This window comes from Mycteria americana, chromosome 6 (genome assembly GCF_035582795.1).
Source record: "Mycteria americana isolate JAX WOST 10 ecotype Jacksonville Zoo and Gardens chromosome 6, USCA_MyAme_1.0, whole genome shotgun sequence".
Lineage (NCBI taxonomy): Eukaryota > Metazoa > Chordata > Aves > Ciconiiformes > Ciconiidae > Mycteria > Mycteria americana.
The window spans coordinates 51,099,117-51,118,951 of NC_134370.1; the positions used below are offsets into that span (position 1 = coordinate 51,099,117).

At 40.9% G+C, this 19,835-nt stretch overlaps 2 protein-coding genes across 3 annotated transcripts; one reads left to right on the top strand and one right to left on the bottom strand.

Moving 5' to 3' along the window:
• Positions 1 to 465: 465 nt before the first annotated feature.
• Positions 466 to 5,690, top strand: RPS27L (ribosomal protein S27 like). 2 transcript variants are annotated; one of them, XM_075505787.1, is made up of 4 exons: positions 466 to 517; positions 1,490 to 1,598; positions 3,971 to 4,081; positions 5,175 to 5,690. In XM_075505787.1, exons 2-4 carry the CDS (start codon positions 1,580 to 1,582, stop codon positions 5,201 to 5,203), a joined length of 159 nt encoding a protein of 52 aa, XP_075361902.1. In that variant the 5' UTR covers positions 466 to 517; positions 1,490 to 1,579; the 3' UTR covers positions 5,204 to 5,690. The 2 variants fall into 2 exon arrangements, with proteins under 2 accessions (XP_075361902.1, XP_075361900.1); XM_075505785.1 differs by lacking the exon at positions 466 to 517 and adding an exon at positions 763 to 912.
• LACTB (lactamase beta) lies at positions 5,677 to 18,679 on the bottom strand. The gene is made up of 6 exons (XM_075505784.1): positions 18,194 to 18,679; positions 17,142 to 17,208; positions 14,682 to 14,872; positions 13,978 to 14,323; positions 12,162 to 12,327; positions 5,677 to 9,709 (listed from the first exon to the last, which is right to left on the bottom strand). Exons 1-6 carry the CDS (start codon positions 18,458 to 18,460, stop codon positions 9,166 to 9,168), a joined length of 1,581 nt encoding a protein of 526 aa, XP_075361899.1. The 5' UTR covers positions 18,461 to 18,679; the 3' UTR covers positions 5,677 to 9,165.
• Between the last annotated feature and the right edge of the window lie 1,156 nt (positions 18,680 to 19,835).

The following is a 19,835-nucleotide window of genomic DNA, read 5'->3' on the forward strand; positions in this document are numbered from 1 at the left end:
CTAAATCGGTTTACACACGTGAATGATAACTGACAGGAATTCTTCTGCATTTTTCTTTTTGACTGGGGTGGGAAACTGCAAAAGAATATGCACATAGGTACAACTTCATGCAATGTGTAATTTAGTATGAAACGACATATATGAGGGGCAATTTAGTGAGTATCTAACATAAAAGTAGATGGGACTTCTAGATTCCACTTGTGACCTGAAAATACCTGTGTCATGTTAGAGGGAAAAATGAGCAGATTTTCTGAAGAGAGAACTGCAATCATATGAAGGCTCTGTCTCTGTGCTTAATCCGTTTCTGAATGCCAGTGAGAGCGAGCATTGTGGTCCTGCCCTACCGTAAGCACTGCAATGGCCGTTATGAAAGGTCTCACGCTGCTTCTCCCTGTCAGTGCCTTGTCGTCTATGAGAAAGCAGTCGGCGCGTTACCGCGAGCTCCTGCAGAAATCCTCTACAGGAAGCTAAGTGAACGCGCACACACTCCCTGCGCTAATTTCCTCATCAGTTAAAGGTAAGCAAATCGAGTTACGTGCGGGGAAATGGCACGACGGCGTTTCTGCAGGTACTGCAAACAACGCCGCTATGAGGGCGAGACTCCCGCCCGGTTTCCGGAGGCCCGTCAGCAGCAGCCGCCGCGGCAGCCTCGGGGCCCGCTGCCCCTGGCCCCGCCCGCCCCCCCCTCCCCGGCGCCGCGGCAGCCTCGGGCCCGCTGCCCCCGGCCCCGCCGGGCCGGCGAGCCCCGCCCCCCCCGAACACACCATAGACCCGAGTCCGCCGGGCGCCCAGAGCAGCGCGAGCTCCGCGCCGCCACCGCGGCGCTGCCCTCGCACCCGCCGGAAGCGTGCGGGGAAGGGGCGGGCCGGGCCGGCGGTGGCAGCACGGGGCGGCTCCGCGGCAGACATGCCCGTGAGTTGTTTACCAGCGCCGGTCGGGCCTTTCCCGGGGCAGAGACCGGGCCAGCGGCCGAGGGTCCGTCCCCCGGGGGCCGCTCCCGGCTGACACCTGCCCTCGCGCCTCCTGGGGACGGGGCGCGCGCGCTTGCGCCAGTCCCGCGCGGGGCCCCGCGTGACGGCAGCCACCCCAGTGCCGCGCGCCGCGGCCGTCGGGGCGGGGGGGAGCGGAGCGGACGCGCCCGTCCTCGGCCGCCGCCCCCCGAGGGACCTGGCGGCGCCGCGCCCCGTGCCCGGCGGGGACGGGCGGGCGAGCTGCCGGCAGAGCGGGGAGCGGCTGCGGTCGCTCAGGCTTCTCGCCGCTCCCGCCTCGCTGGCAAACGCCGGTACCCCGCCGGTAACCCCGCCGGCGGCTGCGAAGGCCCGAGAGGGGTCTCGCTGTCCCCGTCACCCTCAGCCCTGCCGGGGAGGTTGGCTGTAGCGCTGCGGCCGTGCTCGGGAACAGAGCGAAGGCGTCTTCGCGGCATCCAGTCTGTCCCAGCAGCCTGAGCGCTGTTTCACATGCAGTGCGTTTTTCCTCTTGTCCTACCCAGCTGGCTAAGGACCTAGTGCATCCCTCCTTAGAGGATGAGAAGAGAAAGCACAAAAAGAAACGTCTTGTGCAGAGCCCAAACTCCTACTTTATGGATGTGAAATGTCCAGGTAAGTATTTAAAATGTTTGTATCTTACCAAAGGAACGAAACTAATTTTGTATGCGGTTCATCTTCATAAAAGGTCTGATTTTAAATTTTTTTTTTTTTTAATCTAAATGTGGTTTATCTGTTCTGTAGAGAAAAAAAGTCTGTTTACTGCTTCGGGTTTTTTTAACAATAAAAGTGTTTTCAACCTTTTTCAAAAGTTAATTTAAACAATCAGCTTTTTATTTTCTTTTCTGGAGGTCTGGCATGAGATTTTGTTTTGTGTTGTTTTTTTCCGTTATGAAATCCTGGCAAGTAGGGAAAAAAAACAAACCCCCAGCTTTGCATGTATAAGAAGTGAGATGAAACAGATGCTTGAAAGCATCCATGGCACAAGTTTCAAATAGAAGACAACATTGTTTTCCTTCTTTTGTAAGTTGGTTGATTCTGGAAGAGCAACCAGAAAAACTTCCACAAGGATATACGCGGGCATACTGGGACTTTACATAGAAAGTAAAACATGCACAGCTGCCTTTTTCGCATGTTGCTGTTAAGAAATAAGCTGACATCTAGCTCACATATACAGGAGTTACATTTAAGGTGTTGCCTGTGTCTGCTTTTCACAGATTTTCATTACTTTGGCTCACAAACATCTGTATAACCAACTTCTCTTTTATAAACTAAACCATGGGATTTTCTAGCACAATTACAAGAGTGTGCTCTACCAGCGAACAGCTTATTTGATCAGCACAGCTACATCCATATCGAGGCACAGAAATTGTCAAGTGTGGTAACTTATCTCCTAGAAACTACCGCAGTATAAGATTACAGCAGTAAGAAAACGCATAGCCTCACTGACAGTAGTGATCATCCTGAATACAAGCAGGGAATTGTTGCTGTATTCAGGTTTTCTTATTATCTTACTCTTTCTTAGTAGCTTAGATTTCTAAGAAGCTCTGAGACATTGTTTTCCATCTAAAAGCGAGGTAAATCCACTAAAACTGTTTGAAAGTAAAGTGTGGTTACTTTTAGAAAAATATGTGGTTGAAGGCTAAGCCACTGACTTTTTTTAAACTTTCTTCAAACCAGTGTACATGCATGCATATACTAAGATACAGTTAAATGTCAACATAGGCCCATAGGTCATTGGTTATCTTCATTATTGTTGGATAAGTTGGTTATTGAGTTTGAGGGATATATAGAGCAAAGCAGGAGAGCTTCAATAGTGACCAAGCCCTAAGCACAAGGCACTGAAAATATCAGACGGCCTTATGCATCAGTGTTGCTGGAAGTTGCTACCTAGTTACTGAAATGGATTGGGCTCATTTCCCTCCAAAATCCACAAAATGAAAAACTCATCAACGTGGAAGTTCACATTCATGGGGGGAAAACATTTGCTATGGTTAAATTTTAGCTGCTAGCAGTTTTTTGCAAACAAGTATTTGTGCAGTTACTATTTGTGATTTCAACAAAGCAGAACTCTTATTCTGTCTAATAGGAGTTCTCTCTACCAACCAGTTCTCTTGTCAGAGAGCTTTTTGAGGACCTTCCTCACAACACATATTCTATCTTATCTTTCTGGTCCACACATGCTGAAAATGGAATCTATGTTCACCTTTATCTATTTGTCTGTTTTCTATATCCACATATAGAGTAAATCCTTTACAAGTTTTCTCCTCCAAAAATTCCTCTTGGCTAATTAAAAATACTTTTCAGGGAAAAGAATCAAAGCAGGGAAAATCCCTTGGTCTAAGCCATGTATGAGAGTGATTTCATTCTTTCTTAAGTCATAGAATTTAGAAGTTGTAGACGAAGTGTTGCTGACACCTCTCCTTGCATCTGGAATTAGTGACGTTATTCTGTGCAAGTCATCTCGTTTAAATATGCTGCTAGCTTTGTAGAGTGCAACCAAGCACATGCCTTATGTGTACCAATTATTAAACAGAAAGCAAACAGAGATTTGAACAGCAGTGTTTACATTCACAGCTGCCAGACTTTGTCAACAGCAGTGTTCTAGTATTAGAAGTTAAATATTTCTCTAGCTAGATCAGCTCTTCTGTTCCACAGAGAAGGCTAGTCTCGAACTCCTCGACTTTTTTTGCACGAGACATACTACAGGCAAATTAGGGCTTGTCAGCCATCAGGTTGTGTTGATTTTCACATGGGGAGTCATAACAGTTTCAGTTAACTAACTTGCTTTCATATGCGTGTTAGTACAAGCAAGTACTTCAGACCACAATAACAATGTTTTGCTTTGTTTTACTTGGCATGCTGTGTAATGAAATATAGATCCATTTTCAGACAAGTGTATTTAGAGTATCTAATTCAATTACACCTACAATTAAACAACTCATCTAGAAATACTCAATGGAAAGTTTAATAATGCTGTTTTCCAGGATGCTACAAGATCACCACGGTATTCAGCCATGCTCAGACAGTAGTTCTGTGTGTAGGGTGCTCAACTGTTCTGTGTCAGCCTACTGGGGGGAAAGCCAGGCTCACAGAAGGTAAGGGGCAATGTTCAGCAGCCTAAAATTTCACTTACATAAATGCATTTATGTATTTATAGCCTGCAAATATTTTCACTTTGAATTTGAAAATTGATACTGGAATGCTTATTTTGCAAATTGCTTAGAGTTGGCTAGTAAAAACATTGCTAATGGGCCCTGAATTGCAAATTTTTCTTCAGATTCTTGGTTTTAAATGGCTATACAGATATGCTAGGCAGCTAAGTAGCTACACTGTGATCAAACACACTTGATTTTAGGTGCTTTGACTTGTCATTTCTTTTAGCCTATCTGTAATAAATACTGCCTATTTAATTCTGAGCTAAGTTTAGACCATTAAAAAGCACCATTAAAGGAATAGGGTACTTTTGCCAGGCTAAAGCAATTCTGTGCCACTGCTAGTCAGTGGTGGCTTGCCTGTTTGTTTTTAAACAGTAATGCTGTAAGGCAGTTCCCTGGCTCATGTTACTTAATCAAAATTTGTTTTGTATAAATTATAAGGGAACAAATAACCACTCATAATTATATACATATAACTGGTGCAGCACCAGTATCTTGAAATGCAACCCAGTGTCTGGGGTATATGAAAAACACTGGAAACACCTGAGGGTTTAAAAAAATTAAAGAACAAATCTGGATTTTATTCATGTTTTGTTTAAAGGACAAAAGGTAAATATATATGCAAATTACACATAGTAGTGCTTATACCATGTGCTACTATATGGCTGTAGTTTATATGAAGACAGAATACCTGAAGCAAGGCTGCTGAGCAGTTGGAAAGGTATCAGTACTCCTAGCAGCTGTTTCACCTTGGGGTTTGTATCCCTAAGGGATGGAACAGTAGACTGACATTTAAAAGGCATCTGGAAGAAAGAAATAGCAGACCTTAGCCTTATTTTAAGATGATTTATGACAGCCATGTTGTTCTGGCTGAGTTAGATAAGACTCAAAGAGCTAAATCTTCACCTATTCTGGTACATGAAATTTAAATCTATTGCATGAGTTTTCCTGCTTAAGTTGGGTGGGCAATTTTCCAAGGCAGTCTAACAATTTAAGGTCTATTCATATCTATACTCATGCGGTTTCTTTACAGGCTGTTCATTTAGAAGAAAGCAACACTGAACAACTTCAGCACGTGGTTTTGGATCTGTGTTCCTGAAAGCCTTACCAGTTTAAAAATGCCTGTTAATACAACAACGTAATTACAATTGATTTTGTAAAAATTACATGCTACTGGTGACCAATGAGCTGGAATCTCTTTTTCAATCAATGATTTGAAGTGCAAGTTTGCAGACAACTGAGCTCTATTTTTATAATTTTACTTTTAAACAGTGTATTGTTAATTGGGTGGTGTCATTTAATATAAAAACCTTGGACTTGCTGCATCCTTCCCCTTGTTAATCATCAACTACAGCAGTGTAATGCGTATGGTGACAAAAACTGCTGTAAGAATGCATTTTGTATACTTTATTACTGCAGCTACCCTAACTGCAAGGGTTGCAAAGGCTAGATGGATTTTAAAATGGCTCATTTGCTTTCAACATTGCTTTAGTCCCTTTACCATGTTGAATAATGTGATGATAAATAAAAATATGAAGTTACTCACTTATGTTCAGCTGTTTTTCTGGAATGCATGGTTTTTCCCTCCCTCTAATCTGGTCTCGAAACTGCATTTGGTATTCTATACTGAGATTTCTATACAAAAAAAAAGGAGTCTTTTGCAAAACACTGAAAGCATTCAGTATAGAGAAGGCATATGGTATATAAGCAGCTGTAAGTCAGCAGACTACACTAACAGCTGTGAATGGTATCCAGTCATTAAAAAACAAACTAGTACAGCAAAACCATGCATATTTTCAGTATTAAATATTGATATTAGATAATTGCCTTTTTGCAATGAGGAAAGAGGTTTTAAGTTTGTTTTTAAAAGCCTTCCCTTTCTAAATGGCTGTTAAAAAGTGTATTTTTTTTTTAACCATGAGAAAACATTCAAAGTCTTAGATGTATCTTATTTTACTAAATAATATCTCAGGTTATATATCAACATCTCTTTCAAAGTATCAGGTGTCCTGGTGAGCTCATTATTGTTGGGAATTTCTATTTAATCTGTATTCTTTTTATGACTTTTAAAACTTGTACATTACTAGTCAATAAAAAAAAACCCCAAAACCTGATACTACAATTCGTTACATTTGCAAGGTAAGTTTTATTTCAGTTAATTCAAACAGTGAACACTTATAATTACCAGATGCAAAAAGTAGGTGTTTGATACAGAAATATATGCACCAATTTAGTATACATGCCTTTTAAGAAAAGTACAGATTTATGTCAGTGCCATACTATGTTTTCACAACAAAGGTTAATTTAAGAGCAAGTTTATCATGAAAGCTGCTCTTAATTGACCAGTTTCCCCACACTTAATGCCAGTGCAAAAACAACTGGTTTCAGAACAAAGATCAAAGTAGCAGTATTAATTCACTTGTGACCTGAATATATGTGCTAAGGCCAGATTGATTCCTAGTCTCCCATATCTCTGCCTTCTCTTCCTCCACCCTAAAAAATAAGAACTCATGATTAAGTAAATACCAAATCAGAGAAGGTCAGTGACCCATTTTGTTCCAGGTACTGGAAGACGAAATTTAGACATCATAGCATTGCCAATACTGTACATGTGACAACAGAGGTTTTTTAAAAGCCTTAAGTTATAGGAGATACAGCATAAAGAACATGGTATGCATATAAGTAGTAAGTTGGTGGCTAAACATACTCTATGAGGGGACTGAGGCACTATCATTAATATCTTGGTGTTAGAAATGCCTTAGACACTTCTTACCATTATTCACTTTCATACATACTTCAAATATTTACATTTATTAGTGTTTGGTCCTATGCAGACATGCATAATGGTAAACCTGTGCCTTCTACATTCTGAATCTTTGTCTAAACTCAAACGCAATGGTCAGTGAGTGAAATTTGTCTTCTCTCAAGTATGCAAAATGGTTTTCAAGAACAATAAATACCATTTGCAAAACAGATGCATCATACAAGAAGAGTATGTTATAAATCCTGAAATAAGTGTTAGTTTTCAGATTTTCTATATTTAAAACATTGTGTTTGGTCTATTTCTATTCATGTATTCTTCAACATGAAAACAACTCAGAACTACTTACTCTTGTTTCCTATGTAAAACAGGCAATGACTTCTGCTGCTGCATGTTTACCCAGCTAGCAGGTGCTCAAGACAAAAAAAAAAAAAAAAAAAAGTTGCTATTGTAGAAGATGCTCACCTCCAGTACTTCTGTATTGGAACTGTCAACCAGTATCAGAGACTTTAGTGGAAGAGAAGATAATTTATTGCCTGACCAAATGAAAGTTTGTTCAGAAAGGTTCTCTCTGTTGTCTCTACTGATTTGATATTCTTGAGATAAAGACAACCCATTATTAATGAATAAAAAAGTGAAGTTTTGGTGAGTGGGCTAGAAAACCCAACCAAATAGTTTAGGTGTAAACTTTTACTGTTTTAAGGCACAAGAATGATTATAATTATGAAGAGTACTAAAACAGTCCTACTAGCTTCAATTAAAAATGTAGGTAAAACATTGACACCTCAAAATACTAACTTTCCTGGTTTTTTAGTCTTAGGTAATAAATGTTATCATAGGCATACTGGGAACAGAGATGACAGCATGTTGTTTCATCACAGGGCAGGTAACAACTATAAAGTTAATACTAAAAGCACTAACTTGGGAAAGAAGCAGGTAAGGTTATCTTCTGCTAGCTGTTATCCAAGTCATCTTACTCCTTCAATTCAGAGAAGCAGAGAACAGTGCAGGGACATAAGTATTCAAACCTTTCCTGAGGCATATTTTGTTTTGTCTCACCCTGGAAATACTGTCTGATGTAACTGCAGGGGAAGTGGGGCGGGGGTAAATCTTGGAGATCCTGGAGATTTTCCATGCCATTATGGAATATATAACATGAACATATTCAGATGTTATTGTATTCCTGGAGTAAAACTGAAGATTAGAAAATGCTTCTTTGGAACTCTACCACAATTTCTTGTTCAACCACGTGCAAAAGTAACTGCTTGAGGCAGGTCTCCAAATGGAAAAAAAAGGATGGTTTTCAAAAAAACCTCTCAAAGTCTGTGAGACTTCTACTACTGGCTTCAAGAATGGGCTTTACATTTTATTGAGTTATTTGAGTTCCTAATTCCTATATCTAAAGGAATATCTACATTACAGAATACAGTGCCATTTCTGGCTACCAAAGTTAGCATGTGTATCATTCAAAAACAATGAGACAGTTCGACAGCTCACCATGTTGTGCTACTCCAGCATATTTGACTGTGGAAATAATACCCTTATTTCACCGTAAACTAGTTTCACACATTCTCTGTGTCCAATAAAAATGGAAGAGAAGACATCTAAATAACAAAAAGATTTTTACTTAAATTATTCTAGCTTCATTCTTTTCTAATTCTTAGCAATCCACAGCTCTGACAAAAGCGTACTTCTGGTACAAATCTGCATTCTGGAGGTAGCTTCAAGATTTGGGTTTTGTTGGGTTTTTTTGCTTTTTAAGCAAATAAGCGCTATGTGAAAATATAAAAATAAACAGTAAAACCATTTTCCTTTAAAAAGTAATACTGAACAGTTTTTGCAGACTGGAACTGTGAGAATAACGAATTACGTCTTTGTGTGCTCAAATCAAGATGAGAAATTTTTCAAAAGTTTAACATTTAAGGTAGATAATTTGTTGTTGTACTTCTCAGTGCAAGAAATCAATGCTAGTTTTTTATACCTTGGTCAAGTGCTTGACTGGATGAGAAAAAAACCTGCTAGTATAATGATAATTTACTACAGGAAGTCAAATTTGACTGTTACATTCTTCTTTTCTGTAAGTTAGGAACTTCCCTGAGAGATGAATTCCAGTTACACCTAAGTTTAGCACCACTAGTAGAAGTTAGTTAATTGAATTTTTGATGCTTTTTCTTCACGTATTCTTAGTGATCAGAGTCCAATTACACCCTTCTCTATTTATCATGTTTCAGTACCTTAAGTTCAGTTACACATATCTCTCTTTTTAATCTATATATTGTGCCCATTTTTCTTTATCAAATTCCCTTGCGATCTTTAAGGCAGTGCTGTTAAGGGAAACAGATTGCATATTACAGATAATACTAACAATTACTCCCCTAGGTGGTGCCACTATCCCAGTATCTATAGCTTCAGAGTCCAACTCTTCAGGAAGAATTAGGAGGACGCTACTTGCCCCCACTGCACCACCTGTATGAGATGCATAGTGTCTCTGCTGTCTGCAACAGCCATATTGTTGTTTTTTCTCTACTACAGCCCAAGCCATTGCATATTTACCATCCCTGTCCCACGATACTTCCGTTTTTGGCACTGGGGTCCACATCATTGCGACTGTGTCTGGCTTGAGGTACCCAGGAAGAAGTTTGCCATTAGTGTTTTTAAATTGTCCAGCTTGATAACTGTATAACAAGGCATTTCCAAATTTCAGAAGGTCGCCTACTGATGACAGAAAGCCACCACCAGCCCACTTGTAAGAGTTGTCCACATACGGTGCATTTACCAGCCGTCCCTTTTTGTTGTAAACATAACACCTAGAATTCAAGAAAATTCAACTTGTCATTCTCAGATACTATGCACAACTATTTTAAGCTGCCCTACCTTAAAAGAGCATGAGAGCTTAAATGAGAACAAGCTAATACATGCTCAGTCTCATGAAATGGTAGGGTTTTTTAAAATATATTGTTCTTAAATATATTTCTTGCAGAAAAATCAACAGGAAATTCAGATGGGAAAACAAAAATTAAGGTTATTTCTTAGGTTAGAAGCTTAGTTTCAATAAAGGTACTAATCCTTCTACTTACTTTTAGGATATACTAAAAGTAAAGGCAATATACAAATAAAAGATGCGACAGAAATCTATAGATCAGCCAGCACATGACTTTTCTTAAATCCCTGTACTAGATTTAAAGTGTTTTAAGAAAGAGGAATCCTACAACTATGCCGTGATTATCAGACACTGAGCTGAAATTTCACAGGTGACTGCTCTGAGACAGTAGTTTCCATTTATGCTTGATTTCCCCCCACTGCCCCATTACAGTTGCCATATACTACAACAACTGAATATTCTGGAACTACTAAGAAAAGTGAGAAGCATGAAAGAGTTTTGCAAAACCTGTCATTAAAATACAAATTAGAAACTACCAACCAGAATTGCAGAATGAACTATCAGGAACAACACAATAAGAGCGCAGACTGAATCATGCTTTTGAAAGAAACAGTCCAATCATGACTGGATTAATTTCATACAACGTATGAAAAGGAATGTTGAATACCTATATAATCTGATGAATTTCAACCTTTGGCCTTTAGACCACAAGAGGTCCACGACTTGGAGAGTTGTGAAAAGGAACTACAAAAAAAAAAAAAAAAAAAAAGGTGGGGAGGGGGGCAGGGCAAGCCTACTATCAAACAGTACAGAGATACATTCCCTATCTAGTCTGCACTTATATTGGAAAACTTTTAGGGAACTTCTGAAAGCCATAACACTGAAAATCAGAGGTTGAAGCAAAGGAAGAGACACAAATGGTCCAAGACTACCATCAGCTCTGCCAGTGACTTGACTATCTCTGTGTCCCTACAGCCAGTTTTTCGATCACAATAAAACCTGTTACAAGGATGCTGAAACGCTTGACTTACACCTCTAATAGATTCAGAACATGAATTTTTAAACATTTTCATGTCAGTGAAATATAGTATAACCAAACCACTAAACAAACCACAACATGTCAATATGTTCTTGTTTGAGGCACCAAGCTATTTGTGGAAGCAAAACCATCACATTAGCACCTCAGTTTTGCTTAACAATAAGTAGCCCAGAAAAAGACCCCTAAACCAGCATCTGTCCCAATTCTTTCATCCCTACCATACTTCAGTTTATAAAAGGATTAATATATACACATATATTTAAAAGAATGTGACTGTACAAGCTTGCTAATTTATGAGAACATCACTAGCATGCAGATCTACAGCCAGAAGAGCCTCTGAAAATTTGCAAGCAAAACAAATACCAGCACAAAGCACCTTAGAATACAGCAGTAAAGCTATCCCTAAAACATTACAAACTGCTTTGTGTGTTGTGTATGTACATACACTTTAAATATAGACTTATATGTAAGTACTATAAACTTTGGATTCAACATGGTCATCCCCATTTTCATTCTTTGAGAGCATTTTAGAAGCCAAACTTTTAAAAAATTTGTGTCTCATTTTCGTGAGACTTTTTCCATAACCTGCTTTTGTGATTCAGTTAGAAATTTTGGTGCAGGAGAAGAATTAACAGGTGAGTCAATAAATCAATTTCAGAGCCCAGACAGGTAGGTCAATAAAATAAGACTGGAGAGAAAGACAAGAAAATCTACCCTTATCCACTATACTGGAATGGATTATCCAGTTACATAAATTTCTCTGGAGGCTTTTTTGGTTTTTTTGTGTTTGTTTGGTTGGGGTTTTTTTAAGTTAAAAAGAAATCAATTGGTCAAGCATGTTCTGTGTTAAACAGAATTTTAATTCTGGTTAAAATTGATACTACAATTTAATTTATGAAAACCTTGTGTTACTGTGAGACTAATAAAATTCCACAGAACTCTTAAAGAGTCAGTATATTAAGCAAACCAAGGTTAACTGTATATTCTAACATAATCTCCTAGTTACTCCTTTATTTTACTCTATTTACACTTACCTGCTTATTTGTACCCAAAATAAGTGCAAACTACAAAGTCACCCCTGCCACTCCCCCCCATATATACTCTTATAACAGGAAATACTTATTTCCTATGCTGTAATTTTACATGCTAATTACAGAACCAATACCATAATGCTGACATAAAATCAGTTACATGACTAACTTTGACATAACATAAGCCACTTCATTTAAAAGCCTGGAAAAAAAAGAAAAAAAAATTTCACACATTCTTAATTCAGTTGGCTTAATAAAGATAGAAAGAGCAACAATTGTTGTGGAAAAAAAGTTTCATCCTTGTTTACCTTGCTCTGTTATATATCATTGCTTCATTGTCATCTAGTACAGTCGATAGCATATCCAAATCACGAAACATTTTTAGCATATAATCTGTAAATTTTTGTCCTGAAACTCTCTCCACAACAGCGCTTAAGAGAGTAAAGCCATACGTTGAATACAAGAACTGACTACCTTGAAGAAACACAATGAGAAAGGGAGGGGGGGGGGAAGTTAGCCACATGATGCTTAAATGGAATCTGAAGGATAAAATTTAAGTAATCACATGTGCAAATAAAACTATATATAGCAATAAATAACCAATTAAAAGACTCCCCCTCCAGCCTCATTTTAATATGATGTGAATCACAAGCTTATGATACTGGGCCCCAGGAATTTCTATACTGCAGCAGACACAGATACTTGCTAAGTGCAGGTAGCTCCGAGAACAGCACTAAAAAATTTCCAGGCATCTGTGTGTATAGCCAGGTTTCATGCCAAGATGTGAAAACTGACATTTAATATCCTTTCCACAATATTTACCATACCAGTTCTAACAAGAATGCCTATATTTGAAAAGCTGAAGCAAACCATAAAATTACTTCTTAAAAGAGGCTCACCTACTTGACTTGTTTGGGCGTCTATACCCTAGAGATGGGTAGGACAAGGGTAGGACTCACTCAAGGTTTTCAAAGGTCTTGATCACTTTTATCAGAGTGTTCCTAGTTCTAGGTTTCTAGTTCTAGAATATCCTGAAAGATTATATGAACACTAACATGCATATTATTTAAGACAATATAATTTATTTACAAAACAATGTTTCATTTTTTAAATCTCATTCTTGCAGTAACGCCTTTTATGAAACATCTACATATCAAGCAGCTGCCAAACTGCCTACAGTTGAGACAGATCTCTTATTTGAAATAATTCCTAGAACTCTCCAAGACAGTAAGTGGTTAACTTCTCCCCCTTCCTACCCCTCTCCCCTTAAATGCACATTATTTACTGTTTATCAGCAATGCATATCATTTGCCTGTTAACCTAACTCATTTAGAACTTACACCTGAAGTTCCTCAGTGTCTCTCTAGAATTAACTTAAATAATTCCAACAATAAATAACCTCAACAGTTCTGTGATTCTGTGGTCTTTCTGCAGACTTTTTTAGCTCTGGTTTAGTGCCTCACTAAATTTTTTTGCTTTTGGTTCATATCTAGAAGGCCCAGAGCATGAATACAGCAAGTTGGTATTACAAAATACTTTGTAGACACAAATTTGTTACCAAAATTATAATCTGCTTTAGCATTTATAAATTCAGTAACTGGTACGTTTCATAGCACTTACTGCATTACTTAGAGCTCCTGGGAGAAAAGTCTTGTTTCTACCTGAGGTCCCACTTTCTCTTCTCCCCTGCATTATCTGGGACTCTTTGCATTACCTTTTAAGTTTTGGCTACATCACACTTTGAACCTGCTGGGTTATGGTGCAGATAAACCATTAGAAGGTAGCTATATAAGCATAATTCTTTAAGTCAGTAGATCGGTAAAGATATCTATACAAGACTTATCTAAAATTGAACTGATAAAATCCTGATCAGTTCAGTCTTCAAAAGTTACATCAGTTTTAAGACAATTACATGACCCAATGGTTTGTGCAGAACAGCCCAAATACTTCTCTGTTAAGCTTTTAATGGGTCACAAAAAGAAAAAAAAAGGGGGGGCAGAATAAGACAAAAACCCCACATAAACACTCTTTACTGGACTCTACTATCCTCATTGCATGTAAAACAATTTGAAACAAAAATTTCACCAGAAGAGCACATTTTGGTCAAAATGAATAGAAACTCACCTGGTTTAAAGAATAAAGGATCATTTTTAAATATCTTCAGTGATTCAATCACACTTTCAAATTTTTCCTTCAAATAATACTCTTCTTGCTCAAATTCCTTATCTCTCCTGCCAGGTTTTGAATTTTGGCTTTTTACCTCACCTTCGTGTTCTTTCCTTGGTTTGAGAGAATCAGTCTTTTCAATCCCTTTGCCCTCTTTTTCTTTTTGTTCTTTATCCTGGTAGGGTTTTGTTAGTTTAAACGCTCTGCTTGCCTTTTCCTTTTCTTCCTTTACTTTTGTAATATCTTTTTCATAGTGACGAATCCCACTCAAGTGTGAAACTAACAGTCTTGTAGTAATAGCGACCTAGGTAGAAAGGACAATATTTAAATGTGAGCTCTCTTCATTAAAGACATGATGCACACTAAATCACCAGAAAAGTAAAATTCAACATGACGAGGAACAAAGATATAAGACCTTTTAAATATCATGTATTAAACCCAGTTAAAATATATACATATATATACACACAGTACACACTTGATATAAAACTGAAGATCCAAATTTCCAGCGTTGCTTTTTCTAACAGCAAACATCAGTACTTGTCTAAATGGTTTTTGATGTTTTACAGGAACAGGTCCAGATACAGGCACCTGTACACATATGGCTGTGCAATGACAGGAATGAAAATCCAAAAAAGTGTTACCAATGAACAGTTACATACCTTTTCACCCTCGTAGACTTTTTCTGGAAATTCAGGGACATATTTCTGCACTGGAGCATCTAAATCCAGTTTCCCCTCTTCCCACAATTTAGCAACAGCCATCATTGTAAGACACTTGCTAATACTAGCAATTCGCATGATCGTCTCTGGCTTACATAGGACACGATTCTCTACATCAGCATAACCCAAACCTTTAAGAAAATAAAAACAGTGTGGTAAATATTTTGCAGAGACATGCTGAATTAATTACTTGCAATGAACTAGATTTACTGGCTCTTTAAAATGTTATTCCTCTAGCTAAACTAGGACATGAAGCATTGGACCATCCCTGTTCCTGCTTCAATTAAGTTAATAACATTTTAATGTAGTAGGAACTGTTAATCAAAGCCCATTGTATTGGCCAATGGAATCCCAAGTTACTGATTAAGACTACAAAACAAACCTAATGATAAATGAGATTGAAGATTAAGCTGAAATTTACTCTCCTGAGGTCAAATATTCAATGTAGAAAAACTAAAGAGACCAAAATCTAGACTGTAAAATAACTGACCCAACAGTCATAAATACTGCTTTTATTGTTCTGAATTAATGGTTGAAACAGTAAAGGGTCTTATTTTATCAATACGGAAATTGAGAAAGGAAACTACTCACAAACTCATAGCAACTACCTAGGCTGTAAAGCTTCACAAAACAGTTATGTTTCAACATCACCCAGCATGATTTCAATTAAAAGACAGCTTAATAGTCTCCATACCAGCGTTTTCCTATGTAACCAACCCACAAGTCTGGTAGCAAGAACTGTAATTAATACGGCATTATCAAGCTCCCATACTAGTCTTCAATTTGAGCTAGGTTTGAAGAAACTGTGCCAGGGACGTTGCAGCATAAAAAGCAATGAAATGCAGTAATGACATATTTGCAGTTTTCACTACAAGCAAGGCCTGCAAGCGATGTATGTCTGCCTATATAAAACTGTAGTCTAATAATGAACTACTCAGAAAAAAAAAACCTTGCCAAAATACAAGAAATAAACCAGATGACACGTCAGTTGCCCAAGACCCTTTCTTTTACGCAAAGTTGCTACCCAAGTGCTTGCATGATGCTTGTGAATGCAGATGCTGTGCCCCTCAGTGAAAATACCTTCCAAATCTCAAATCACTCCCATCAGTTTAGCAAGAAAGCAGGTTTAGTACTGTGGTCAGAGAATACACGCAACTCACACCTGTTCCTATTTTTTCCTCACACAAAGAAGGGAGGAGGACAACAAAATGAGCCAGAAGTCTGCTAGAGCAGTGTTACCCACCTCCCAGCTGCCTTACTCAAGGCAGTGTTGTTCTCTATATCCATATGCAGTAGGGTAGAGAAAGCTCTGCCATGGCTTATGCTCCCACATGTAGTTGTCTTGCTACTAGATCTGGCAGTCCTGGTGATAAACCACAACCCTGGCACTAGTTCCCTCAGACACTTCCCTGCATGTCAAGGAAGGTATTCTGCAGAAGTCTTATAAAAACTTCTGTTTTCGTTGCTAGATAATTTGAGACCAGAAAAAGCTATCTGATTTGTGAAAGTCTGTGATAAAGTTTCTAGCACAATTTTCTTATTAGGCCACATTACAAAAGGTACAAGAGGCTCTCCAACTCACTTTTGTCATGATGAAAGGGAAATGAAAACCTATAATCAGCTTTATACATATATAAAAGTTAATGTAACAACAGAATGTCAGAAGAAAGTTAGTAACAATCTTACAAAGATTTTTTTTTCAAATTCTGTAACACATTAATGAAATATGTTGCCGTTTACTACTACCATTTAAGTTGTCCAAAAAACCCAAAACACATTCTGAAAGTGTTTCTGAAAATAGACACACAGTTTGGTGGGTTTTTTAAATAAACATCAAATGTCTACATTATATGAGCAGTACTAACAGACTCTATTTAAAACTAAACTGTGTAATCAGAAAAATCACTTGCAATTTCTGGAAGGATGACACCTGTTAAATCTCAGTACCTTCCCAGTAAAAATCTACACCTCAGCCCACAAATGGGAGACAGATCACCAAATGTGAGCCATTATTACTCTGACTATCAAGTTCCTGTGGGAAGAACAGTTCTTTACCTCCTATATACAATTCCACCAGACCACTGTACAGCTGTGTGCCTAGAATATAAGTATATTCAAAGACCGATCTGACAAATTAATGGAAGAAAGGTTCCTAAACATAACTGTTGAGATACAGTAACACATTCAGGAAGTTAATAAATTACCGATTCCTGGAAATTATTGAAGTTTACCAAGGAAAGTATCACTTCATACTCTCTAGGCACCTGTTTCTGGCCACTGTCTGGAGACAGGACATCAAGTGGATGAAATCCCAGCCTGATCGGTGTGTCCAAATTGTTCATTTTTAAAACATTCATCACTTCCCAACAGCATGCACAGCTACTACTCCCGTATACTAACCTTCTGACCAGACTTCCTTTCCATCTACAGAAACTCCAACTAGTATACCTGGGATTCCTGCTTCATCCTGTCAAAAAAAATGGACAGAAGACATTACGAAGGATCTTTACAGTTAAAAAACACCTTCTCCCAAACCCTAAAAATACAAAAGCAATCCTACAAATACACCTGCACATTGTTGTCACATTACAGTTGAAATTTCGTTAAAGACTAGTTGGGCTGAACTGATATGAACTGCTTTTGTAAAGCAGACATTTTAACCCAGCAACTGGGAAAAATATATGTAACAACAATAATAATTTAAAGAAAATACTTTATTTAATAATTTAATTAAATCAGCGACCAGGACATGCAAGAAAAACTGAATAGAAACAAAACATTACAGAGTTAATATGCAACATGCAAACTGTATCATGTCTTAGCAAGCAGAATTTCAAAGGAGCTTCAGTTAAATTTTCAAAGTCACTATAACATGCTTTTTAAACAACCCCCTTGCCTCTCTCTCTCCTTCCTACAGCCTTTAAGGCCTTCCCTTGTTCTCACATAGCCCATACTGCACCATACTTCCACCAGCTCCCCACATCAAGCTCTGCCTGGCCTAAGCTTCCCAAGCACTGCCAGCCTTCACTGATACGACATTAAGAAGAAAAATAATGACATATTCTGTAAGACAGCTACCGTGACATTCAGCGATTCATTTGTGACAGCTGAGCGGGAACTCAACGAGTACGCAGGAGCTGCGGGCGGGGCGGAGGCCCTGCGCGCCCGCGGCGGGACAGGACGGGGCGGGCGGGAGCGGCTCCTCACCGGAGAGCCAGCGGCTGGAGGTGAGCCCCGGCAGCTCGGCGGGGTTCGCCCTCCCCCTCCAGGCGCGGGGCCCCCAAAAAACGTTCCCGCCCGACAACGCTTGACCGAAATCTCTTGCAGCGATGCCGAAGTCCACGGAACGAGATACAAGCCCACCTCCCGCCTCACGGAGGTGAGGGCTGGCTCGCACAGCACCAGACACGGGGTGAGACCCCGGCTCCCCTTCAGCCCCGCTCGCTCAGCACCTTAATCCTCCGCAGGAGGTCCCTGCTCCTCTCGATGGCCGCGCCGAAGCCCCGAGGGGGCGGCAGCGGATTTCCCTTCGCCTCCGCCTCCTGCCCGCCGTCAGCCTCGCAGCCCGCCGGCACCTTCACCCCCAGCGCCAGCCCCAGCGCCAGCCCCCAGCCCCAGGGCCGCGCCCTGGCACCGCCGCCCCCTCGCCGGGGCGCCGACAGCCGCCCGGCCCGCCCGGGGGCCGCCGCCCGCTGCAGGGCCCGCGCCAGGCCGTACATGACTGCGCCGCGCCTCCTCGCCACCGCCTCACCGGGTGCCCGCCAGGCAGCTCCAGCCGCTCCCGAGCGTTCGCTCGGCCGAGCTCCGAGCGAATCGAGGGAGGGCAGCCGCTCGCCTCACGGCGTAGCGCGGCCCCGCGCCCGGTGGCGGCGGGGCCGGAGCCGGCGAGGCAGGCGCGGCCCCGGAGCCGCTCGGGGCGAGCGGAGTCCCGGCAGCGACGGGCCGGGCCTGGCAGGCCGCACAGGCTCGCGCTTCCCGGCGCCCCGCAGGGCCTCTCCCGAGGGCGAGGGACGGGACCCTGCCGGCATGGCGGGCTCGGGCGGCCGCCGCGCTGTCGGGAAGCGAGCGGAAAGCGGTGGCGAGGGGGACAGCGCAACTCGCTCTTCCGCAGGCTGGATTAAGTGCAGGTTAAAACCGGGCTCGATCTGACGAGCCGCCTGCCGGTGCCGTGACCTGCGCCCCTCTCCGAGCCTGGCGGGCAGCTAACGGAACGGCCCTCCGGCCGGGGCGGCGGCGGGCCCCGCGGAAGGACGCCCGGCCGGCGGCCTCCTCCCCGGCAGTCGGGCCGCTTCCCCGGGGCTCCTCACGTCTGGCTGGTGAAGGCGATTTAAAGCTGGTTTGCATAACCACCAAAAGCCACCTGTGTGTCCAAATGCAGTAACAGGCAGTATTTGGCAACATGAGTCAAATCCCTGTGAATCCTTCCCAAATCCTTAGTCCTTAAAAAGAAAGAATCCTTAAAAAGAAAGATTTTAAAGCACAATTCCTCTCTGCCGGGTCCCCCGGCGAGCTCAGCACCGCCTAGCCCTTCTCGTGATGGAAGGAAGTTTGTATCTCCTGCCAGTACCAACGCGGCGCTGACAGAATAAGCTGGTTTTAACCCACGCTTTCATTGCACTGATGTATAAGAAAAGGGTAGAGAGAAGATGAAGGATACTTCAAGCCACGACATAATTTCTGATCTTAACTCTGCACTCCACAGCAAATGATTGCAGCATCAAATGAAGAAAGCCTGCTGCTAAATGCATGCCATGCGGAGGTAAAGCAGGGCAAGCTAGGCTAACACCAAGATAAAACCTTTTAACTGCAAGATGAGCATATTTGATCTAGATCAGTGAGGAATTACTTACAAACACTGAATTTTCCAATGCTGGTTTTAGAGTCAAGTTTCAGCCTAGAGCAGTGCCAATGGCACAGCAAACATTTGCTCACAGAAATAATTTTTCCGTGTAGTTGCTCTCTTTAGACAGAGACTATGGAGAGATGACAATGCCCTCCAATTGATGCTTTTAAACTGTTTCAAAACCTTCCACATATTTGGTTTTCAATAAACTTTTAATAGGTCTCTCTAATGATTTGAATCTTGACCGAGCA